The 25,864-nt window shown below is 41.6% G+C and overlaps 2 protein-coding genes across 2 annotated transcripts in view; both read left to right on the top strand.

Moving 5' to 3' along the window:
* LOC133534899 (NUAK family SNF1-like kinase 2) overlaps positions 1 to 10,803 on the top strand; it is a 31,001-nt gene extending 20,198 nt beyond the window's left edge. Inside the window, exons 2-6 of the mRNA XM_061874213.1 lie at positions 115 to 235; positions 3,492 to 3,643; positions 4,793 to 4,858; positions 6,418 to 6,670; positions 7,909 to 10,803. Of these exons, the coding sequence (XP_061730197.1) occupies positions 115 to 235; positions 3,492 to 3,643; positions 4,793 to 4,858; positions 6,418 to 6,670; positions 7,909 to 8,915 (1,599 nt within the window). The 3' untranslated portion in view covers positions 8,916 to 10,803. The remainder of the gene's footprint in view (positions 1 to 114; positions 236 to 3,491; positions 3,644 to 4,792; positions 4,859 to 6,417; positions 6,671 to 7,908) is intronic.
* An 8,111-nt stretch (positions 10,804 to 18,914) lies between these two features.
* Positions 18,915 to 25,241, top strand: LOC133534898 (NUAK family SNF1-like kinase 2). The gene is made up of 3 exons (XM_061874212.1): positions 18,915 to 19,004; positions 20,856 to 21,108; positions 22,347 to 25,241. The coding sequence occupies exons 1-3, from the start codon at positions 18,921 to 18,923 to the stop codon at positions 23,351 to 23,353; spliced, it is 1,344 nt and encodes a 447-aa protein (XP_061730196.1). The 5' UTR covers positions 18,915 to 18,920; the 3' UTR covers positions 23,354 to 25,241.
* The last annotated feature ends 623 nt before the right edge of the window (positions 25,242 to 25,864 follow it).

The raw sequence follows: 25,864 nt of genomic DNA, 5'->3' as shown, positions 1-25,864 counted from the left end.
AGATTGGTTGTAAACAGACCATTAAACGTTAATTTCCACTTAGTCTAGCAATTGTATGACTTGAGGTCTTTTTTTAAGTAAGTGTATTGATATCACATGTTTGTGTTTTCAAAGGTTGCAATAAAGTCCATCAGAAAGGAGAAGATCAAGGATGAACAAGACTTGGTACACATTCGCAGGGAAATTGAGATCATGTCCTCCCTGTGCCACCCACACATCATCACCATCTATGAAGGTACAAAGGGATCTTGTTTGTTTTCAGTATTGTTATTGTTGTTGTTGTTGTTGTTGTCCCTCGCACACAAACACACGCAAGACAACCGCAGAGTGAAATGTGATACCTGTAAACAGCCGCTTTACTCAAGTCTCTGATTGTTTGGATTCAGAGCGCGGTCACGCAAGTCTTTTGTGGAAAAGCGAAGCTCCGTTACATAAGTGCTGACTCCACATTGCATCACAACAACAACGAGGTGGTGCGGGGGCACACATGGGCCTGTATCTCGCAGAGCCTTGCACCTCATAGGGCGTTGTAAACATTCTCCGCCTAAAATCTGTTGGGCTAATAGAAACACATGTAACTGTAACACAGTCTCTCTTTTACAGTTACATTTCAGAACCTTTTGCTCCAGGAAGTAATATAATTCAAATTAGAGCATAAAGTCAAAACTGTATTTGCAAGGGTTTGTCAGTTGGTTAACTTATCTCAAAAAGTTAGTGTAGGTGGGTTTTGATAAAACTTTCAGAAATTTTTTTAAACAAATGATTAGATTTTGGGTATAAATCCTTACCTGACCATGCCCTGACCAACAGAGACAAAGAAAAACGGATAACTGACAAGTATGGGTGCAACAATACAGCTACAAAAAAACACAATATAATTTGTTGACGACTAATTTGTCAATTCTAGACGGTACAAGTGCTTTCCTTGTCATCTATGCCAGTTCCAGGTCTTAAATGGCTATCAAAGTATCCCAATTTGTCAGATTATATTCCCAGCCATTTATTTCTCCGGTGAAATGGATGATTTATGATATACAGTAAACTTACAGGGAGCAGGGAATCGAGTAAACAATAGACAATTCGATGATGTAAACATAGGCACCCCTGTAAGTGATCTCGGTGCCGCTCTTAATAGTTTGTCTGTGTTACCGTTTATAATAATAATAATAATATTAATACTTGGTTAATATTCAAGACACCAAATGTAAATTGAGTATTGTTAGCGCTATTTGAATGGCTATTTATCGGATTCTACGGGTGAAATAGTGGAGCTCACATTGGCTACGCTATAAGCAGACTTATTCACGTTTATTTAATATGTAAAATGCAATGAAGAACAAATCCATCCGTCCTTATGTCTTTAATAATGATTGTGAACAAAAAAGTCAGCTCCCCTTTAAAATGGACAAAACTTCAATACTTTTAAAACATTTTGTAACAGCCTGATAAGCAGCACTTTAAAAGTATATATATTAGGAGTGTGGCAAAAATTCGATTCGAATTTGAATCGCGATTCTTACGTTGTGCGATTCAGAATCGATTCTCAATTTTAAAAATTTTTAAATTTTTTTCATCAATCCAACATAACAATACACAGCAATACCATAACAATGCTATCCAATTCCAAAACCAAACCTGACCCAGCAACACTCAGAACTGCAATAAACAGAACAATTGAGACACAAACACGACACAGAACAAACCAAAAGTAGTGAAACAAAAATGAATATTATCAACAACAGTATCAATATTAGTTATAATTTCAGCATAGCAGTGATTAAAAATCCCTCGTAGACATTATCATTAGACATTATTAAAAATAAAAAAAAGAACAAGTGTCACAGTGGCTTACGCTTGCATCGCATCTCATAAGCTTGACAACACACTGTGTCCAATGTTTTCACAAAGATAAAATAAGTCTTATTTTTGGTTCGTTTAATAGTTAAAACAAATTTACATTATTGCAATCAGTTTTTAAAACGTTGTCCTTTACAATTATAAAAGCTTTTTTTTTAAATCTAATACTCTGCTAGCATGTCAGCAGACTGGGGTAGATCCTGCTGAAATCCTATGTACTGAATGAATAAAGAATCATTTTGAATTGGAAAAATATAGTTTTTGAATTGAGAATCGCGTTGAATCGAAAAAATTGATTTATGATCGAATCGCAACCCCAAGAATCGATATTGAATCGAATCGTGGGACAACCAAATATTTGCAGCCCTTATATATATATATATATATATATATATATATATATATTCGTTAGCACATAGCTAAAAATTTTAAGATGAATTTAGAAGCCGGTGGCTGAATTAAAACTACTGAATAAGTGTATGCTTCATAATCCGATTGGTCAATTTATTATTAAGATAGTCAATGACTAGTAGTTAGTTGCAGCCCTACTGGCAAGAGTGTTCACTTGTTTATTTATTCTGTGAATTTAGCGACAAATGAGAAAATAGACACACAAACCTGCCAATTTACCAAATTACCTCCGCCACAAGGTTGTGTGTTAGCTGGGGGTTTGTTAACTAGCGTCATAGCTCAAAAAGTTCTGGCTTGATTTTAATGAGACTCTCAGGAAATGTTTGAAATAAAATAAGGAACAAGTGGTTTTATAAATGTGATCACTCCTCAGCACATGATGCAGACAGCAGGTGAAGAATTGTACACATGCAAACGTGAAAAAAGAAACGTCACGTAAATAAGGAATGGCTTCTTATTTTGTTTAGTAAAAGGACAACATACCGTACAGGCCAAAAGTTTGGACAGACCTTCTCTTTCGATGCATTTTCTTAATTGTCAAGACTATTTACATTGTAGATTGTCACTGAAGGCATCAAAACTATGAAAAAACACGTGAAGTTATGTACTTAACAAAAAAAGGTGAAATAACTGAAAACATGTTTTATATTTGTATTTCTTCAAAATAGCCACCCTTTGCTTTAATTATTGCTTTGCACACTCTTGGCATTCTCTGGATGAGCTTCAAGCACACCTGTGAAGTGAAAACTATTTCAGGTGACCACCTCTTGAAGCTCATCGAGAGAATGCCAATAGTGTGCAAAAAAGTAATCTGAGCAAAAGGTGGCTATTTTTCAGTTATTTTACCTTTTCTTGTTAAGTACATAACTCCACATGTGTTCATTTATAGTTTTGATGCCTTCAGTGACAATTTACATTGAAAATAAAGAAAACACATTGAATGAGAAGGTGTGTCCAAACTTTTGGCCTGTACTGTATACACCTCTTCTATATGAAAGGTAACTTTACATTACATCTGTTGTGATTAATCTATGTACAGAAATTGTTATTAGAATTAAATGAACATGACCTCCTTCAGGGGGCAGGAAAACCTCCTAATATAGTGCTAAGCGGAACACAGAATATTCCATGCCTACATCTCTTATGTTTGATCTCGTTAGATTGCGCAGCTGCACATGGATGGCAATAAAGGACAACCATAAGTAGTTGTCTGTTTCTTTCAGTGTTTGAGAACAAGGACAAGATCGTGATCGTGATGGAGTACGCGAGCCGGGGTGACCTGTATGACTACATCTGCGACAGGAGAACCATTTCTGAGCGGGAATCAAGGCACTTCTTCAGACAAATTGTGTCCGCCGTGCACTACTGCCATCAGGTAAGGCCTGGTCTTATTCAAAACCGTTTAAACACCCAAATTTAACCTTGAATGACCCGACATCCCCTCTAAGCGCTGCCTCATCCCTCCAATGTGCACACTAATGACATAGAGCTCCCCTCGGACCAGTTGCTCAGCTCTTGTTCCTTCCAGGGCACCTTAACTCCCGCTGTTACATAATGGCCATTATTAACTGTCAGCGGGCTGATTGGAATGGGCGATTCTGTGGGAACAATGCGGAGGGAAATGAACACTGAAGTGAGGCAGGCGGTGCTACTAATGAGAGCGTGATGGAAGAGAACAAGCACACATGCACAGCGCCGCACAGTTAAGCGCCTCAGTGGATCTGCTTTAAATGTAAGCTAGGTAATGATTACCCAGAAAATGACACTATCAAAGTCCATGATCCAATTGATTGTTACATTTGACACAACTTTCACTTATGAAAAACTGAAAACTATTGATTCCCTTAAGAAATGTTTGTTTTTAGGCTTTCTCATATTTTGCGGATACCTGATGCACAGCACTTTGTTTTTAATTATGCATGATATAAATGCTATATAAATAAAATTAACATGGTAAAATTACAATGCAAAACACTGAGCATGTCGCCTGGCTACAAGCGTCCTCTCCTTTTCAAAGTCTGGATGACCAGTGAAGTGAAGTGAATTATATTTATATAGCGCTTTTTCCTCAAGTGACTCAAAGCGCTTTACATAGTGAAACTCAATATCTAAGTTACAATTAAACCAGTGTGGGTGGCACTGGGAGCAGGTGGGTAAAGTGTCTTGACCAAGGTCACAACTGCATTGACTAGGAAGGCGGAAGCGGGGATCGAACCTGCAACCCTTAAGTTGCTGGCACGGACGCTCTACCAACCGAGCTATTCCGCCCCTGTGTATTTTTTTTTTAAGGCAAAGCAAACATTAGCAGAAGGCATGCCCCCCTGCAGAGCCAAGGATAATGAAACATAGCTGACACTGCAAAGGAGGAAAGATAGGAATGTGTTCTGACATGGAGGAAGACTATTAATATTTTATGTAATGTAGACAACCTGCTTTAAAAATGATGTTGACTGGCATGTGTGGAATTTGAGTGATAAAATGTTTTAAAGACAATAACAATACAAACTCTGTCTTCTTCCCCTAGAATGGAATAGTGCACCGGGATCTAAAACTGGAGAATATTCTACTGGATGGCAATGGCAACGTCAAGGTATGCAGCAATTACTAACATTGTTATACAGTCTACATAGATTACATACATCTCATGACTGTACAGATTTTTTTTTATATGACTAAATGACTTTTGTGTTGCCCCCTGTGGATTGTACTTAAACACTTTGGTTGACATGCTGGCATAAACATAATACAAATATCCTCAAGGTAAGGGTGCGTGATGAATTATCAGGTCGATATGAAGAATCTTGACGTCACAACGATACATTTTATAACATTCAAAAATAGCTCTGATAACCAATAACAAAACACTTCAATGAGACACGATTACCCACACTGTGCCACAAATGAGCCTGTCGTGAACTTCCCCCGAGCTCATCGTAAACATTGATCGTGTGGGACTTCTTCACTGATTCAGAGGAAGACCTTTTTGTGTGCTATTTGCGTGAAATATTCTGCCAGGAAGGGCACATAAATCACGCTTGAACACATCAAAGATATCAGCCACCTGAAACGCCAGCTTCACTACAACTGTGTTTTGCAAGCCTATGGGAATATGCCTGCTGCTAAAGAAGCCTAGCTGCAAATATAAGCCTAAGGCTTGATACAATCGGCACTTCTTTTAAAATGTTGAAAAAAGACAGCCAGAGTGCCAAAGATTTCATCATAGAAATTATGCCGTTGGACGACAAGCCCTTTACCATAGTTGTGAGGATCCATTGCCCGGATCATGTTTTGGTTTTAGTTTAAGACTCTTATTTATGTTTCATCGCCCCTGGGGTTGTGTTTCTTGGTTGCCATGGGTGATGATTATTTTCACCTGCCTCTAATTAGTGTTTGGGACGCTCCCCAATTAGTGCCCGGGAGCAGGTGAGCGTCCCCAGCACTAATCAGAAGCAGGTGAAAATAATCATCACCCATGGCAACAAAGAAACACAAACCCAGGGGTGATGAAACAGAACTAAGAGAGTCTTAAACTAAAACAATCAATCAATCAAAGTTTATTGAAATAACCCTTAATCACAAGTGTTTCAAAAGGATGCACAGGCAACAACGACATTCTTGGCTCAGATCCCACATCAGGGCAAGAAAACAAAACATGATCCAGGCAACGGCTCATCAAAAGTTGAAGATACTAGCTTTTGTCAGGAAAAATCTACAGACACACTTTGTCAAATCCACCTTTGTTTGAATCTGTTTTACATCCAGGTGTGCACAAACTCTAGTCAATCTCAATGTAAAACGGTCTTCAGAAGCAGAAAGTTGGCAGTTTTGGATTGAAAAAAAGTGTGCATCTGTACCTCCAGTTTTATAATCATGAGAGAAATGATCAATGACTTATAGAAAATTAGTTGCTAAGTCCCACTAGTGGCCATGCTAAAGAACTGGTGCTTATCAGTCCCCTAAAGGTGTGAACCAAAACGTGTAATAATTCAGGTAAACACACTAATGTGATGGTGGGTATTTTGGAACTCAAAGGGAACTTTGTGAGGAATTTAGAGTTAATGTGACACCAAATATTTTTGTCCCAGAAATTGGGTCATATCCACAAACATTTACATTTCTCAATGAAATCCTAACACTTTTTTCTGACAGATTGCAGACTTTGGCCTGTCCAACCTTTACTACGGGGACGAGTATCTGCAGACGTTTTGTGGCAGCCCACTGTACGCGTCACCAGAGATTGTAAATGGACGCCCGTACCGTGGCCCGGAGGTGGACACGTGGTCCCTTGGAGTGCTGTTGTACACCATGGTCCACGGCACTATGCCCTTTGATGGAAACAGCCACAAGGCACTGGTCCAGCAGATCAGCACCGGAAACTACCGCAAACCAATCAAACCTTCTGGTGAGTGTTTAATTTATTTCGTGTGTTTTTATTTTGATGTTTTAGGAAATCGCAAAAAGCCGCTGCCTGACCAGGGCTCAGAAAATCGGCAGAGAATCCTCCCACACCAACCAAGCACTGTTTTCACTGCTGGATTTTAGAAATAGGTTCCGCAGCCTATGTAGCAGAACCTTCAGGTTCTGTAACAGCTTTGTCCCTCAGGCCATAAGATTCTTAAACGCATCATAATAATCCCCTCAATTCCCCCCCCAAAAAACGGATTAACTCGCTGGAATATAAAGACAATATAACATACATCCATAAACGTGGATGCATATGAAAAAGTGCGATTTACCGGTATTTATCTGGTGGAAGAGGGATTAGTGCGTCTGCCTCGCGATACGAAGGTCCTGAGTTCAATCCCGGGCTCTGGATTTTTCTGTGCGGAGTTTGCATGTTCTCCCTGTGACTGCGTGAGTTGCCTCCGGGTACTCCGGCCTCCTCCCACCTCCAAAGACATGCACCTGGGGATAAGTTGATTGGCAAAACTAAATTGGCCCTAGTGTGTGAATGTGAGTGTGAATGTTGTCTGTCTATCTGTGTTGGCCCTGTGATGAGGTGGCGACTTGACCAGGGTGTACCTCCCTTTCCGACCGAATGCAGCTGAGATGGGCTCCAGCGACCCTGAAAGGGACAAGCGGTAGTAAATGAATGAATGTATGAAAAGTAATCTATTTATATCCGTACCTTACTGCTTTTTTATCCTGCACGACAACGAGCTAATGCAACAAAATCTCATTCTAATCTGTACTGTAAAGTTCAAATTTGAATGACAATAAAAGGAAGTCTAAGTCCATCCATCCATCCATTTTCTACCGCTTGTCCCGTTCGGGGTAGCTGGAGCTTATCTTGGCTACAATCAGGCGGAAGGCGGTGTACACCCTGGACAAGTCATCACCTCATGGCAGGGCCAACACAGATAGACAGACAACATTCACACACTAGGGCCAATTTAGTGTTGCCAATCAACCTATCCCCAGGTGCATGTCTTTGGAAGTGGGAGGAAGCCGGAGTACCCGGAAAGAAACCACGCAGTCACGGGGAGAACATGCAAACTCCACACAGAAAGATCCCGAGCCTGGGATTGAACTCAGGACCTTCGTATTGTGAGGCAGATGCACTAACCACTGTTGCAACGTGCTGCCCAAGTCTCTAAGTCTTAGCATTTAAATGTGTTTACACCTCTTTCCCCCGACCAGATGCTTGTGGCCTCATTCGCTGGATGCTGATGGTAAACCCAGACCGCAGAGCTACCATGGAGGAGATAGCGGGACACTGGTGGCTGAACTGGGGCTACCAGAAGTCCCTCTTGGGTGAGACGAAAGTGGAGGAGACGACGTCCACAAAGTCGATGTCCCACCCGGCCGGGCTGGCCAGCGTTGCCAGTTGGCTGCGGCGTACGTCCAGACCTTTGCTGGAGAACGGCTCCAAGATGCGTTGCCTGCTCCTCCGCCCACACGGCAGCGGCGGCGACGTGGTGCGCCAACGCTCTCTGCGGAGGTCGCAGAAGGAGAACAACGTCTCCCAGCCTGCGCAAGAAGCATGCGCGGACACTCGGCCTTCCAAGGGTATTTTGAAAAGAAGAAATAGTATCAAACAAAAAGTCACGAGCGAGGCTCCCACGGTCGCGACACTGGAACATCAGAGTATTTTGGGTTTGTCCCCCACAGCCAGCGCAGCCTGTACTGCGACGCAACCTCGGAAAGGTATCCTAAAGAAGCCCACAGAGCAGGAGTCAGGATACTACTCCTCCTCTCCTGAGAATAGTGACTCCGGCTTTAAAGCGTGCCCCTCAGCGCCAACCCATCGGAAAGGCATCCTTAAACGGAACGGGAAGTACTCCTCAGGGGGTCTGCAGGAGTTTGGCTCCTTGGATCAGCTGGCGGTTTCTTTACCGCACCGGGGCTCCAGGATGAGGCCAGGTGAGGCCATCAGCAAGGACAGCATTCTGTCCTCCGAGTCTTTCGACCAGCTGGATCTTCCAGACCGCGTCGGACCTCCGGCACGCACGGAGAAAGCAGGCAGGCCCTTAATGAGAGCATGCGTGTCTGCCGACGACCTGCTGGGAATCCAAGAAGACCGTGTACTGGGAGAGCAGAGGCCGTGGAGCTGCTACGAGTCCGGAATAGCCGACAGCGCCTTCTCCATTACAGACTGCGATAATGTGACTGAAGCTTACAAGCAGGCTTTGAATATTAACAGCTGAGCTCCGCGGAACTAACTTCAAGTGTACTGTTGCAAAAAAGCAGCGCACTGGAGCCAACATCACAAATTGCACGACACCAAAAAAGGGGAAGCACAAAGGGATATTTGGTTTTAAAGTGAAATGCCTTTTCTCCATATACAGTACAGTCAAACCTGTTTGTGTTGACAACTAACTCTCGCCCCACCTGAAGTCAACATGACATGTGACAGCCAAAGGGGTCTTTTCTATGAGTCTGTTTATTTACACGTGTTGTAGTATCATTATCACTAAGCAGTGTTATATGATAAAAGCGACATGACTACTTTGCTAGACTCCATTAAAATATGCACAGGGTTCAGTGCAAAGTATGTGATTCAAAATAAAAGTGTGTCATTGATAATCTGGATGGTAAGGAAGAAGAAGCCAAACCAAAATATGCAAAAATGAAGAACGTTTATAACAACCACAAAAAAACTGCAGTAGGTTAAAAAAATCTTAGAGTATCGTCCTCCTGTCAACATCCAAAGTCACAAGTAAATGTGTAAGCAAAGACTATTGACTGTTTCGGTTAGGTCGACAACCGCTTATGACGACATGAGTCAGGGGTTATACTGTGTAGGCCAAAAAGTCACACCAAAACACATTCAATGTAAGTTGTGTCCTTTTACGTAGTGAGAGAAGAGAAGATAATTATATTTATATAGCGCTTTTTCTCTAGTGTCTCAAGGCGCTTTACATAGTGAAACCCAACATCTAAGTTCCATTTAAACCAGTGTGGGTGTCACTGGGAGCAGGTGGGTAAAGTGTCTTGCCCAAGGACACATCGGCAGTAACTAGGATGGCGGAAGCGGGGATCGAACCTGGAACCCTCAAGTTGCTGGCACGGCCGCTTCTATCAATTGAGCTATACCGCCCCACGTAACTAACCTGGGTCAGTTATTTCTCCCCCAGACAGTTTGATAAGCATTTATGGCTTTATGGCGTCTTTATCATTTGATGCCAACGTGAGGGTTGCTTGGCTCTCAGATTTTACTGCATTTTACGACACCCAGCTTCTCAGGATGCCAAAGAGCACTTTCTTTTATGGTATTAGGAATTCACAGGGCGTTTTGATCGTTTTTTATAATTCATGTTTTCCATTGAACTGGAATAGTTACGGTGACACACTGACTCATGACAAGAAGAACCTGCTGGACCTGTGGTAGCGCCCGAATTGTCACTGTTTGTTTTTGCCCTTTCTCCTGTCTTGAGCGTGGAAAAACGGCGGCATCCGTTTACCCTGAACGATGAGCTTTATTAACTGAATGTTAATGTGTAACCGTGGAAGTAAATATTGAAGATGGCGCAAAGGTGTTTTTGGGTTATTGGCTTTGGGCTTCAGTTTTATTTGAAAACACCTGACTGGATTGTATGTTATCCCATCAAAAATAGCTGAAGTGCATAACAGGTGTGCACCCATACTGACAGCATTATGCTATTAAACTGCTTGTTATATGATTATCCCTACAGGTTTTTTCAAATATATTTTTTTAATTTTTTGTTGTGTCTTACTTTACATGGAAATTCTTAACACAAGTATAGAGTAATGATAAAACCGATAAATATATTTGTCTGATTTAAGCCACTCCCTCCTGAATTTGAAATGTAGATTTTGTTTGTGTTTTTCCTAATTAACTGAAGCTCATCAGAAATGAAAATGCTGCAGAAAAATCTCACAATTTCAACAAGTTCTTGTCATTTAAGGAATGGAATAGGTTGTTTTTGCATTTCGATTTGAATCACCTTTTTGTACCAAATGTGGCAAACTTTTTTTTTCCAAATGTGCCAAATGCACTCTCTTGTATAATTATGTGATGGGTCATTCATGTAACTGGGATGAGGAAATCAATAAAAAACTAAATTAAAAATACTTACCCGCTGGTTCGCATTGTCAATTATTTACAAACCCTGTTTCCATATGAGTTGGGAAATTGTGTTAGATGTAAATATAAACGATTTGCAAATAATTTTCAACCCATATTTAGTTGAATATGCTACAAAGACAACATATTTGATGTTCAAATTGATAAACATTTTTTTTTGCAAATAATCATTAACTTTAGAATTTGATGCCAGCAACACGTAACAAAGAAGTTGGGAAATGTGGCAATAAATACTGATAAAGTTGAGATATACTCATCAAACACTTATTTGGAACATCCCACAGGTGTGCAGGCTAATTGGGAACAGGTGGGTGCCATGATAGGGTATAAAAACAGCTTCCATGAAATGCTAAGTAATTTACAACCAAGGATGGGGCGAGGGTCATCAATTTGTAAGCAAATTGTCGAACAGTTTTACAATATTTCTCAACGAGCTATTGCAAGGAATTTAGGGATTTTACCATCTACGGTTCGTAAAATCATGAAAAGGGTCAGAGAATCTGGAGAAATCACTGCACGTAAGCCATGATATTACGGACTTCTGACCCCTCAGGCGGTACTGCATCAAAAACCGACATCAGTGTGTAAAGGATAATACCAAATGGGCTCAGGAACACTTCATAAAACCAATGTCAGTAACTACAGTTGGTCGCTACATCTGTAAGTGCAAGTTTAAAACTGCTATGCAAAGCAAAACCCATTTATCAACAACACCAAGGAACGCTGCTGGCTTCACTGGGCCCGAGCTCATCTAAGATGGACTGATGCAAAGTGGAAAAGTGTTCTGTGGTCTGACGAGTCCACATTTCTAATTATACTTGGAAACTGTGGATGTAGTGTCCTCCGAAACAAAGAGGAAAATAACCATTCGGATTGTTATAGGCGCAAAGTTCAAAAGCCAGCATCTGTGATGGTATGGGGGTGTATTAGTGCCCAAGGCATGGGTAACTTACACATCTGTGAAGGCACCATTAATGCTGAAAGGTCCATACAGGTTTCGGAGCAACAAATGTTGTCATCCAAGCAACGTTATCATGGACGCCCCTGCTTATTTCAGCAAGACAATGCCAAGCCACGTGTTACAACAGCCTGCAATTCACACCTGTCTCCCATCGAAAATGTGTGGCTCATTATGAAGCGTAAAATCTGACAGCAAAGACCCCGGACTGTTGAACGACTAAAGCTCTACATAAAACAAGATTAAAAAAGAATTCCACTTTCAAAGCTTCAACAATTAGTTTCCTCAGTTCCCAAAACGTTTATTGAGTGTTTTCAAAAGAAAAGGTGATGTAACACAGTGGTGAACATGCCCTTTCCCAACTACTTTGGCACGTGTTGCAGCCAAGAAATTCTAAGTTGAATAATATTTGCAAAAAAAAAATTAAGTTTATGAGTTAGAACATCAAATATATTGTCTTTGTAGTGCATTCAATTGAATAAGGGTTGAAAATTATTTGCAAATCATTGTATTCCGTTTTTATTTACATCTAACACAATTTCCCAACTGATATGGAAACGGGGTTTGTACAAACAAACACCTTTTATGTAATCGTATTAACATAATGAGTACGTTTACAGCAAGAAATGAGTACATTAGAAGCAGAAGAGAAACATTTTAGTTCACGTTAAGTTGGGCTTTGGATGAATAAAAACCTAAGATATACTGCTTGGTTTTTGTATACACCAATTTTCAATTAACCTTTTTTCAACAATTTTGTCCCGGTTTTCGCACAGCATCTCAGTTATCACACTGCGTGTAACACACTTATTATTCTGTGAGTAATTGAGTACCCTAACAAAGAATTATATGTGTTGGTGACTCGGTCTCTGTTTTTTTTAATCATCGAGTGTCACGGCAAAGTTGCAAGTGCTTACATAAAGAAGGTGGAAAAACACGACTGAATTCAAGAAAAAACTTGTTGCAAAGTAAAAAGGTTGCCTTATTTACCAACAAGCCTTCAATAAAGGTAAAAGTAATGCTAAATGTTCATTTAGTCCAGACCTGGGCATGCTGCGGCCCACGGGCCACATCCGGCATTTTGTGCGCCCGCATGAGGCCAATCATACATTAAAAAATAAATTTACAAAAGTATCTATGTCGAGTGTGCAATACAACGGTGCTGCTTTTGTTTTGAAAAGCATTATTTGTATTACTTCCATGTGGACGTATGCTCGTGAACGATTGTGAGTGAATGTAAACAGTGGCAATCACAAATTACAAAATAAAATAAAAAAAACATCTGTGTCATGCGTGCAATACATCTGTGCTGCTTTTATTTTTGAAAAGTGTTATTTACGGGCGTATGTCTGTGTGTAACCTATGAGTGAAGGTGCACAGCGACAAGTGATGCCCGGTTACCACCGAGATGCCAGCTCACGCTAATAAAAGAAAAGTTGATGACTAATGCCGTGTTTTCAACAACACATGGACTGCCAAGCATTTCTTTACAGAGATGAAAGGTAAAACCGTGTGCTTAAGTTGTGGTATACATGTTTCTGTGTTTAAAGAATATAATCTGAATCGCCACTAAACGACGAAGCAGGAGGAAAAATACCGGAATCTGTGTGATGAAGCGTGCGTAAGGGAGGCTGATGCGTTGAGGGTCAAACTGCAAACCCAACAAAGACTTTTTGCCACATTTCACACCCCCAGATATGCAGCCGTCGGGACAAGTTTCGTCGTTTCTCACAAAATCGCTGGAAAAAGTAAGGCATTTTCTGACGGAGAGTTTATTAAGGAGCGCTTATTGGACTCTGCCCAGAGAAGAGGGGCGCATTTGAGAACGTGTCACTCTCTCGACGCACTGTAACGAGGCGGGTTGAGACCATCGCTGGAAACTTGGAGCTTCAGCTGAAGAACAGAAAGGCCAACTTTGACTGTTTTTCGCTGGCTTTGGATGAGAGCTGCGATGTACGTGACAGAGCCCAGCTGCTTATCTTCTTACATGGGATAACTGCAGACTTTAAAAATACGGAGGAGCTGGCAGCCATGCAGTCAATTAAAGAGACAACCACATGTTGATCTTGTTCACATAGGTAAATGCGTGATTGGACATGATAGGACTGAAATGGGACAAGCTGGTAGGTGTGACAACAGATGGTTGTTCAAATCTGACGGGGGAAAATGTTGGACTTTTAAAGAGGATGCAGGATAAAGTGACAGAACTTGACATTTTAGCATCAGGAAGTGTTGTGTAAGACCGTGTTAAAAATAAAACCATCAAAAGCAGTCTGTTTTGCTGTATTCCCTCTACACCCCTGACTGTAGTCCAGCCCACTCGGAGAACACCATAATCAAGTTTGCCGATGACACAATGGTGGTGCATGGTTCCCATTACAGGGGGGGATGAGTCTGCATACAGAGATGAGGTCCTGAAACTATCAGCGTGGTGTTCAGTGAATAATCTGGCACTGAACACCACAAAAACCAAGGAACTCATCTTTGACTTCAGGAAAAACACTGCAGACCCCGCCCCCTCTATATCAACAGCGAGGAGGTGGAGAGAGTCAGCTCCTTCAAGTTCTTCGGCACCCTCATATCTGCTGACCTGTCCTGGACCCAAAATACAACTGTGGTCATCCGGAAGGCCAGCGGAGACTCCACTTCCTGAGGGTGCTGAGGAAGAACAGACTGGAGAGGCAGCTGATGGTGACCTTCTATCGCTCGGCTGTCGAGAGCCTGCTGACGTACTGCATAACAGTGTGGTACGCCAGCTGCACTGAAGCAGACAAACAGGCGATTCAGAGAGTCATAAAGTCTGCACAAAAAATCATCGGCTGCCCCCTGCCCTCCCTGAAGGATTTACACAACTCCAGTTGCCTCAAGATAGCAAAAACCATCACCAAAGACAGCACACACCCTGGCTTCCACCTGTTCCACCTGCTACCATCGGGCAGGCGCTACAGGTGCATCAGAGCCAGAACAAACAGGCTCAGAGACAGCTTTTTTACCAGAGCTGTCACTATGTTGAACTTTAACGTATAGTTTTTTCTTGAATTTTAATTTTCCTGAAGGAACTCTCCTGAAGGAATCAATAAAGTACTATCTATCTATCTATCTAATAATAATTCACCCCTGTACAATATCCTGCCCTAATACCCTACTGTGCAATACTAACCTTTGAGTGCAATACTTTCCGACACTGATTGTTATTTATTACTTCGGTACTCTTGCCTTGTTCTGTATATTGTACAGTATTTTGTACTTCTATAGTGTTTTGTATATTGTACAGGATTGCTTGTTATTTTTATTGGATAGTAGTCTGTTTATTTCAATTGTTAGTTTTTCCTTTATTACCTCTTGTGTTATTTATTTCACCCCATATTTTTTCCCACAACCGCACCTTAAGTGAGAGTCTTTAATCTTGTTATATGCAAATATAATGACAATAAAGTCTATTCTATTGTATTTTATTCTATTCTATTCTATTTTTGTATAAAGTTAAGTTAGGTTAAATTAAATTATTATTATTATTATTATTATTATTATTATTGTTATTATTTATCTTACGGTATATCAAAAATAATTTGAGCAAAATTGAATTGCAATATTGTCGGTGTGGCCCTCCAGCAGTGCTCGGGTTGCTCATGCAGCCCCCAAAAAAAATTAATTGTCCACCCCTGATTTAGTCATTTATTTTGTATTTTATGTCTTTTGTATACTTTTCTGCAGGTAAAATGTTCTATAAAAATATTTTTTATGTTAATATTGTGTGTCTGGAACAAAATAATTAGTTTAATTTCGTATGAAGAACATTTTTCATAAGATTACATTTTTGTTCGACCTTTTAGAACGGATCACCAACGAAAACCAAGGAACTACTGCATGACCTTTACAGGTGAACCTATTTTGAGCTTGTTTAAATATTTGAGAGCCAACTGTTCAATGTTTTAGGACTTGCTGTCGTCTAACGAGAAGCGGAACGGCAACATTTGTGTGTGTAATCCACTTATCATCCTATACATTTTCACATTAAGGCAGTGTTTTTCATGCTTTTTTGAGCCGAGGTGCATTTTTTTTTTTTTATTGAAAAAATCCCGAAGCACACCACCAGCAGAAATCATTAAAAAATCAAACTCAGTAGACAATAAAAAGTCGTTGTCGCAATTGTTGGATATGAATTCAAACCATAACCAAGTGTGCATCACGATAGCGCTTGTCTCAAAGTAGGTGTACTGTCACCACTTGTCACATCACACCTTGACTTAATTGGGGTCTTTTGGTGTTTTCCCGTGTGTAGTGTTTTAGTTCTTGTCTTGCGCTCCTATTTTGGTGCAGTTTCATGTCTTCCTATTCCCCACACCTGCTTTGTTTTCGAAATCACGAATATTTAAGTTGATGCTATATTTTTTGTGTGGACATTGTTGTCATGTCATGTATGGATGTACTTTGTGGACGCCGTCTCTGCTCCAAACGCTGTAAGTTTTTGCTGTCGTCCAGCATTCTGTTTTTGTTTACTTTGTAGCCAGTTCAGTTTTAGTTTTGTTCTGCATACCCATCCCTAAGCATTAATGCCTTTTCTTAGGGGCATTCACCTTTTGTTTATTTTTGGTTTAAGCATTACATACCTTGTTACCTGCATGCTGCCTCCCGCTGTCGTCTGCATAGTGTGATCACGACAAATAATCGTTGTCGTTCCTGACATCTACAAAGCAATTAACTACCTGCTGCCACCTGCTGATATGGTATGGTATAAGATGGCTACTCTGCCGAGCTCTAGACAGCACCGACACTCCAAACAACGGCACATAATTACCGAATTGCAAAAAATATGTTTAACCCAAATAAGTGAAACTGCATTATCTCCCACGGCACACCAGACTGTATCTCCAAGTGCCGCGGCACAGTGGTTGCAAAAACACTGCATTTAGGCATGCCTTTCTGGGACTCTTCCAGTCTCTACGAGGGGCGGCATGGCGTAGTGGGTAGAGCAGCCGTGCCAGAAACCTGAGGGTTGCAGGTTCGCTTCCCACCTATGGACATCAAAGTCGCTGCTGCTGTGTCCTTGGGCAGAACACTTCACCCTTGCCCCCGGTGCCGCTCACACTGAATGAATGATGAATGAATGATTGGCGGTGGTCGGAGGGGCCGTAGGCGCAAACTGGCAGCCACGCTTCCGTCAGTCTACCCCAGGGCAGCTGTGGCTACATATGTAGCTTACCACCACTAGGTGTGAATGAATGATGGGTTCCCTTCTCTGTGAGCGCTTTGAGTATCTAACAATAGAAAAGCGCGATATAAATCTAATCCATTATTATTATTATTATTATTCTACATACAGTACAGGACAAACATTTGGACACACCTTCTCACTCAATATGTTTTCTTTATTTTCATGACTATTTACATCAGACCTCGGCAAGTTAAGGCCGGGGGCCACATGCGGCCCGTTGAGCTTTTCAATCTGGCCCACCGGACATTCCCAAATAATTGTTTTACATGTTTAAAATGGAAAGTGTAGCTGCCATTGTGATGTTTTCTAATGACCGCAAGTCTTCAACTATACTAAGTCTTTCAATGGTTGGAATCTGCATCATATACTAGTTAACTATGGTCATCTAATTAATTACTATGGTCATCTAATTACTTACATGGTCATTATGATGTATCTCAGATAGTAGGTGGGGGTTTTTTCACTAAGTTTGTTGCATTTTGGTTGTGTTTCGGTTGATTGTACAATATGTTGTCAATATTCAGTGTTTTATCATTCATAGTTAATATTGTATAGTCCCTCATTCTTTACTTTCATGTACATTCTGGGTGTCCCATTCAGAAAAAAAATGTCAAATTTCATTCCGTTTTTTAAGGCGGTCTGTCATAACGTTTTTAGCTTCCAATCGTTATTGTGAGGTTTTGTATTAGTATTCCTAAAAATAGATATACTGGGCCCCAGACACACTTTTTTATCTAAATCTGGCCCCCCGAGTAAAATAATTGCCCAGGCCTGATTTACATTGTAGATTTTCACATTAAAACTATGAATGAACAAATGAGGAGTTATGAACTTTGACAAAAAAAAGGTGAAATAACTTAAAACATGTTTTGTATTCTAGTTTCTTCAAAATAGCTTTGCTCTGATTACTGCTTTGCGTACTCTTGGCATTCTCTCGATGAGCTTCGAGCACACCTTTGAAGTGAAAACCATTTCAGGTGACTACCTGAAACTACCTGAGCTCATCCAGAGAATGCCAAGAGTGTGCAAAAAAAGTAATCAGAGCAAAGGGTGGCTATTTTGAAGAAACTAGAATATAAAACATGTTTTCAGTTGTTTCACCTTTTTTTTGGTTAAGTACATAACTCCACGTGTGTTCATTCATAGTTTTGATGCCTTCAGTGATAATCTACAATGTAAATAGTCATGAAAATAAAGAAAGAGCATTGAATGAGAAGGTGTGTCCAAACTTTTGGCCTGCACTTAAGTATTTTGCAACCTGCTGATGACCACCGCGACACAATTTTGTGGCCACTTCCCTCTGAGAACATGGTGTTGGAGTCCTTACAATGCGGGGTAATGTCGGTCAATTTTTAGGCGTTGTTTTGGTTTCATGATGTGCGTGACAACAGCATGATTAGATGACTGTTTCAATCGCAATTCTAATTGACTGGGGATAATTATTGCGGTTGATCATTCACCTGTTGGGTATTCTTTTAGGTTACTATAGGGCATTTCAGGCAGTGTAGGTAAATAACAATTAAATGTACCAAAATATCTTAAAGGGGAACATTATTACCAGACCTATGTAAGCGTCAATATATACCTTGATGTTGCAGAAAAAAGACCATATATTTTTTTAACCGATTTCCGAACTCTAAAAGGCTGAATTTGGCGATTTAAACGCCTTTCAATTGTTCGCTGTCGGAGCGACGACCTTTCACCCGTGACGTTACAATGGGAAGCAATCCACCATTTTCTCAAACACATTACACACACCAAGTCAAATCAGCTCTGTTATTTTCCGTTTTTTGAAACTGTTTTCCGTACTTTGGAGACATTATGCCTCATCTGTGTGTTGTCGGAGGGTGTAACAACACGATCAGGGACGGATTCAAGTTGTTTTACGTGGAGTGTGCATCGATTAGCACGGCATGCTAATCGATGCTAACATGGCAGAAATGGCAAGAATGTGTGGATATCCTCCAACACTCAAAGCAGATGCATTTCCAACGATAGTCAACAAAATCACAAAGGTGAGTTTTGTTGATGTTATTGACTTATGTGCTAATCAGACATATTTGGTCACGACATGACTGCCAGCCAATCGATGTTAACATGCTATTTAGGCTAGCTGTATGTACATTTGTAGCTATATTTGCATCCAGCCTTTCCCTCCAAACACTTACCAATCGACGGATTTAAGTTGATCCAGTGGTCATAAGATGCAATCGTTGGTTAGAAGGCGATCGCGGAATAGCTTCAATAGCTAATCGCTCAATAACTTCAGTTTCTTCTTCAATTTCGTTTTCGCTATCTGCCTCCACACTCCAACCATCCGTTTCAATACATGCGTAATCTGTTGAATCGCTTAAGCCGCTGAAATACGAGTCTGAATCCGAGCTAATGTCGCTATATCTTGCTGTTCTATCCGCCATGTTCGTTTGTATTGGCGTCACTATGTGACGTTACAGGAAAATCGACGGTGGATTTACAGATAGCGAAAATCAGGCACTTTAAAGACTTTTTTTCGGGATATTCCATGATGGGTAAAATTTTGAAAAAATCTTCGAAAAACAAAATAAGCCACTGGGAACTCATTTTTATTGCTTTTAACTCTTCTGAAATTGTAATGATGTTCCCCTTTAAAAACAGAAACAGGATATAAAGAACAAAGATCTACACACTATAAATCCATTTTGCCGTGTGAGCAAAGAGACATTTAGCTCTGCTACGTCTTGTTCTCACTTGTTGATGCAACTTTTTTGTGGCTGGAATCCATCAATGAAACATGGTCAGGGGGCGTGACTAACCTCTGATCTGCAAACAGCAGTCTGGAAAGGAGGAGGAGGCCGGGTGAGATCTAGTGCTCTCGGAGCTGGTTGTAGCAGAGGAGGATGGAGTCCTGAGTCCTGACCCAGGTGGAATGTTCAACAGCGAGTCACACACATACACCACACTGATCAGTCATCAATATACAATATACAATACATTGGCCTGTGAGGATCCATTGCCCGGATCATGTTTTGGTTTTAGTTTAAGACTCTTATTTATGTTTCATCGCCCCTGGGGTTGTGTTTCTTGGTTGCCATGGGTGATGATTATTTTCACCTGCCTCTAATTAGTGTTTGGGACGCTCCCCAATTAGTGCCCGGGAGCAGGTGAGCGTCCCCAGCACTAATCAGAAGCAGGTGAAAATAATCATCACCCATGGCAACAAAGAAACACAAACCCAGGGGTGATGAAACAGAACTAAGAGAGTCTTAAACTAAAACAATCAATCAATCAAAGTTTATTGAAATAACCCTTAATCACAAGTGTTTCAAAAGGATGCACAGGCAACAACGACATTCTTGGCTCAGATCCCACATCAGGGCAAGAAAACAAAACATGATCCAGGCAACGGCTCATCAAAAGTTGAAGATACTAGCTTTTGTCAGGAAAAATCTACAGACACACTTTGTCAAATCCACCTTTGTTTGAATCTGTCTTACATCCAGGTGTGCACAAACTCTAGTCAATCTCAATGTAAAACGGTCTTCAGAAGCAGAAAGTTGGCAGTTTTGGATTGAAAAAAAGTGTGCATCTGTACCTCCAGTTTTATAATCATGAGAGAAATGATCAATGACTTATAGAAAATTAGTTGCTAAGTCCCACTAGTGGCCATGCTAAAGAACTGGTGCTTATCAGTCCCCTAAAGGTGTGAACCAAAACGTGTAATAATTCAGGTAAACACACTAATGTGATGGTGGGTATTTTGGAACTCAAAGGGAACTTTGTGAGGAATTTAGAGTTAATGTGACACCAAATATTTTTGTCCCAGAAATTGGGTCATATCCACAAACATTTACATTTCTCAATGAAATCCTAACACTTTTTTCTGACAGATTGCAGACTTTGGCCTGTCCAACCTTTACTACGGGGACGAGTATCTGCAGACGTTTTGTGGCAGCCCACTGTACGCGTCACCAGAGATTGTAAATGGACGCCCGTACCGTGGCCCGGAGGTGGACACGTGGTCCCTTGGAGTGCTGTTGTACACCATGGTCCACGGCACTATGCCCTTTGATGGAAACAGCCACAAGGCACTGGTCCAGCAGATCAGCACCGGAAACTACCGCAAACCAATCAAACCTTCTGGTGAGTGTTTAATTTATTTCGTGTGTTTTTATTTTGATGTTTTAGGAAATCGCAAAAAGCCGCTGCCTGACCAGGGCTCAGAAAATCGGCAGAGAATCCTCCCACACCAACCAAGCACTGTTTTCACTGCTGGATTTTAGAAATAGGTTCCGCAGCCTATGTAGCAGAACCTTCAGGTTCTGTAACAGCTTTGTCCCTCAGGCCATAAGATTCTTAAACGCATCATAATAATCCCCTCAATTCCCCCCCCAAAAAACGGATTAACTCGCTGGAATATAAAGACAATATAACATACATCCATAAACGTGGATGCATATGAAAAAGTGCGATTTACCGGTATTTATCTGGTGGAAGAGGGATTAGTGCGTCTGCCTCGCGATACGAAGGTCCTGAGTTCAATCCCGGGCTCTGGATTTTTCTGTGCGGAGTTTGCATGTTCTCCCTGTGACTGCGTGAGTTGCCTCCGGGTACTCCGGCCTCCTCCCACCTCCAAAGACATGCACCTGGGGATAAGTTGATTGGCAAAACTAAATTGGCCCTAGTGTGTGAATGTGAGTGTGAATGTTGTCTGTCTATCTGTGTTGGCCCTGTGATGAGGTGGCGACTTGACCAGGGTGTACCTCCCTTTCCGACCGAATGCAGCTGAGATGGGCTCCAGCGACCCTGAAAGGGACAAGCGGTAGTAAATGAATGAATGTATGAAAAGTAATCTATTTATATCCGTACCTTACTGCTTTTTTATCCTGCACGACAACGAGCTAATGCAACAAAATCTCATTCTAATCTGTACTGTAAAGTTCAAATTTGAATGACAATAAAAGGAAGTCTAAGTCCATCCATCCATCCATTTTCTACCGCTTGTCCCGTTCGGGGTAGCTGGAGCTTATCTTGGCTACAATCAGGCGGAAGGCGGTGTACACCCTGGACAAGTCATCACCTCATGGCAGGGCCAACACAGATAGACAGACAACATTCACACACTAGGGCCAATTTAGTGTTGCCAATCAACCTATCCCCAGGTGCATGTCTTTGGAAGTGGGAGGAAGCCGGAGTACCCGGAAAGAAACCACGCAGTCACGGGGAGAACATGCAAACTCCACACAGAAAGATCCCGAGCCTGGGATTGAACTCAGGACCTTCGTATTGTGAGGCAGATGCACTAACCACTGTTGCAACGTGCTGCCCAAGTCTCTAAGTCTTAGCATTTAAATGTGTTTACACCTCTTTCCCCCGACCAGATGCTTGTGGCCTCATTCGCTGGATGCTGATGGTAAACCCAGACCGCAGAGCTACCATGGAGGAGATAGCGGGACACTGGTGGCTGAACTGGGGCTACCAGAAGTCCCTCTTGGGTGAGACGAAAGTGGAGGAGACGACGTCCACAAAGTCGATGTCCCACCCGGCCGGGCTGGCCAGCGTTGCCAGTTGGCTGCGGCGTACGTCCAGACCTTTGCTGGAGAACGGCTCCAAGATGCGTTGCCTGCTCCTCCGCCCACACGGCAGCGGCGGCGACGTGGTGCGCCAACGCTCTCTGCGGAGGTCGCAGAAGGAGAACAACGTCTCCCAGCCTGCGCAAGAAGCATGCGCGGACACTCGGCCTTCCAAGGGTATTTTGAAAAGAAGAAATAGTATCAAACAAAAAGTCACGAGCGAGGCTCCCACGGTCGCGACACTGGAACATCAGAGTATTTTGGGTTTGTCCCCCACAGCCAGCGCAGCCTGTACTGCGACGCAACCTCGGAAAGGTATCCTAAAGAAGCCCACAGAGCAGGAGTCAGGATACTACTCCTCCTCTCCTGAGAATAGTGACTCCGGCTTTAAAGCGTGCCCCTCAGCGCCAACCCATCGGAAAGGCATCCTTAAACGGAACGGGAAGTACTCCTCAGGGGGTCTGCAGGAGTTTGGCTCCTTGGATCAGCTGGCGGTTTCTTTACCGCACCGGGGCTCCAGGATGAGGCCAGGTGAGGCCATCAGCAAGGACAGCATTCTGTCCTCCGAGTCTTTCGACCAGCTGGATCTTCCAGACCGCGTCGGACCTCCGGCACGCACGGAGAAAGCAGGCAGGCCCTTAATGAGAGCATGCGTGTCTGCCGACGACCTGCTGGGAATCCAAGAAGACCGTGTACTGGGAGAGCAGAGGCCGTGGAGCTGCTACGAGTCCGGAATAGCCGACAGCGCCTTCTCCATTACAGACTGCGATAATGTGACTGAAGCTTACAAGCAGGCTTTGAATATTAACAGCTGAGCTCCGCGGAACTAACTTCAAGTGTACTGTTGCAAAAAAGCAGCGCACTGGAGCCAACATCACAAATTGCACGACACCAAAAAAGGGGAAGCACAAAGGGATATTTGGTTTTAAAGTGAAATGCCTTTTCTCCATATACAGTACAGTCAAACCTGTTTGTGTTGACAACTAACTCTCGCCCCACCTGAAGTCAACATGACATGTGACAGCCAAAGGGGTCTTTTCTATGAGTCTGTTTATTTACACGTGTTGTAGTATCATTATCACTAAGCAGTGTTATATGATAAAAGCGACATGACTACTTTGCTAGACTCCATTAAAATATGCACAGGGTTCAGTGCAAAGTATGTGATTCAAAATAAAAGTGTGTCATTGATAATCTGGATGGTAAGGAAGAAGAAGCCAAACCAAAATATGCAAAAATGAAGAACGTTTATAACAACCACAAAAAAACTGCAGTAGGTTAAAAAAATCTTAGAGTATCGTCCTCCTGTCAACATCCAAAGTCACAAGTAAATGTGTAAGCAAAGACTATTGACTGTTTCGGTTAGGTCGACAACCGCTTATGACGACATGAGTCAGGGGTTATACTGTGTAGGCCAAAAAGTCACACCAAAACACATTCAATGTAAGTTGTGTCCTTTTACGTAGTGAGAGAAGAGAAGATAATTATATTTATATAGCGCTTTTTCTCTAGTGTCTCAAGGCGCTTTACATAGTGAAACCCAACATCTAAGTTCCATTTAAACCAGTGTGGGTGTCACTGGGAGCAGGTGGGTAAAGTGTCTTGCCCAAGGACACATCGGCAGTAACTAGGATGGCGGAAGCGGGGATCGAACCTGGAACCCTCAAGTTGCTGGCACGGCCGCTTCTATCAATTGAGCTATACCGCCCCACGTAACTAACCTGGGTCAGTTATTTCTCCCCCAGACAGTTTGATAAGCATTTATGGCTTTATGGCGTCTTTATCATTTGATGCCAACGTGAGGGTTGCTTGGCTCTCAGATTTTACTGCATTTTACGACACCCAGCTTCTCAGGATGCCAAAGAGCACTTTCTTTTATGGTATTAGGAATTCACAGGGCGTTTTGATCGTTTTTTATAATTCATGTTTTCCATTGAACTGGAATAGTTACGGTGACACACTGACTCATGACAAGAAGAACCTGCTGGACCTGTGGTAGCGCCCGAATTGTCACTGTTTGTTTTTGCCCTTTCTCCTGTCTTGAGCGTGGAAAAACGGCGGCATCCGTTTACCCTGAACGATGAGCTTTATTAACTGAATGTTAATGTGTAACCGTGGAAGTAAATATTGAAGATGGCGCAAAGGTGTTTTTGGGTTATTGGCTTTGGGCTTCAGTTTTATTTGAAAACACCTGACTGGATTGTATGTTATCCCATCAAAAATAGCTGAAGTGCATAACAGGTGTGCACCCATACTGACAGCATTATGCTATTAAACTGCTTGTTATATGATTATCCCTACAGGTTTTTTCAAATATATTTTTTTAATTTTTTGTTGTGTCTTACTTTACATGGAAATTCTTAACACAAGTATAGAGTAATGATAAAACCGATAAATATATTTGTCTGATTTAAGCCACTCCCTCCTGAATTTGAAATGTAGATTTTGTTTGTGTTTTTCCTAATTAACTGAAGCTCATCAGAAATGAAAATGCTGCAGAAAAATCTCACAATTTCAACAAGTTCTTGTCATTTAAGGAATGGAATAGGTTGTTTTTGCATTTCGATTTGAATCACCTTTTTGTACCAAATGTGGCAAACTTTTTTTTTCCAAATGTGCCAAATGCACTCTCTTGTATAATTATGTGATGGGTCATTCATGTAACTGGGATGAGGAAATCAATAAAAAACTAAATTAAAAATACTTACCCGCTGGTTCGCATTGTCAATTATTTACAAACCCTGTTTCCATATGAGTTGGGAAATTGTGTTAGATGTAAATATAAACGATTTGCAAATAATTTTCAACCCATATTTAGTTGAATATGCTACAAAGACAACATATTTGATGTTCAAATTGATAAACATTTTTTTTTGCAAATAATCATTAACTTTAGAATTTGATGCCAGCAACACGTAACAAAGAAGTTGGGAAATGTGGCAATAAATACTGATAAAGTTGAGATATACTCATCAAACACTTATTTGGAACATCCCACAGGTGTGCAGGCTAATTGGGAACAGGTGGGTGCCATGATAGGGTATAAAAACAGCTTCCATGAAATGCTAAGTAATTTACAACCAAGGATGGGGCGAGGGTCATCAATTTGTAAGCAAATTGTCGAACAGTTTTACAATATTTCTCAACGAGCTATTGCAAGGAATTTAGGGATTTTACCATCTACGGTTCGTAAAATCATGAAAAGGGTCAGAGAATCTGGAGAAATCACTGCACGTAAGCCATGATATTACGGACTTCTGACCCCTCAGGCGGTACTGCATCAAAAACCGACATCAGTGTGTAAAGGATAATACCAAATGGGCTCA

The sequence above is a fragment of the Nerophis ophidion genome, linkage group LG16, assembly GCF_033978795.1.
Source record: "Nerophis ophidion isolate RoL-2023_Sa linkage group LG16, RoL_Noph_v1.0, whole genome shotgun sequence".
Classification (NCBI taxonomy): domain Eukaryota; kingdom Metazoa; phylum Chordata; class Actinopteri; order Syngnathiformes; family Syngnathidae; genus Nerophis; species Nerophis ophidion.
The sequence above is the reverse complement of the archived record's forward strand: the minus strand, read 5'-3'. Positions and strand labels throughout refer to the sequence as shown.

Bases quoted from the DNA above. Each gene is read 5' to 3' on its own strand.
- LOC133534898 (XM_061874212.1), top strand. From the start codon at position 18,921: ATGGCAGAAATGGCAAGAATGTGTGGATATCCTCCAACACTCAAAGCA. The intron at 19,005-20,855 runs GTGAGTTTTGTT...TTTTTCTGACAG, and splicing joins TAGTCAACAAAATCACAAAG to ATTGCAGACTTTGGCCTGTC. The intron at 21,109-22,346 runs GTGAGTGTTTAA...TCCCCCGACCAG, and splicing joins CAAACCAATCAAACCTTCTG to ATGCTTGTGGCCTCATTCGC.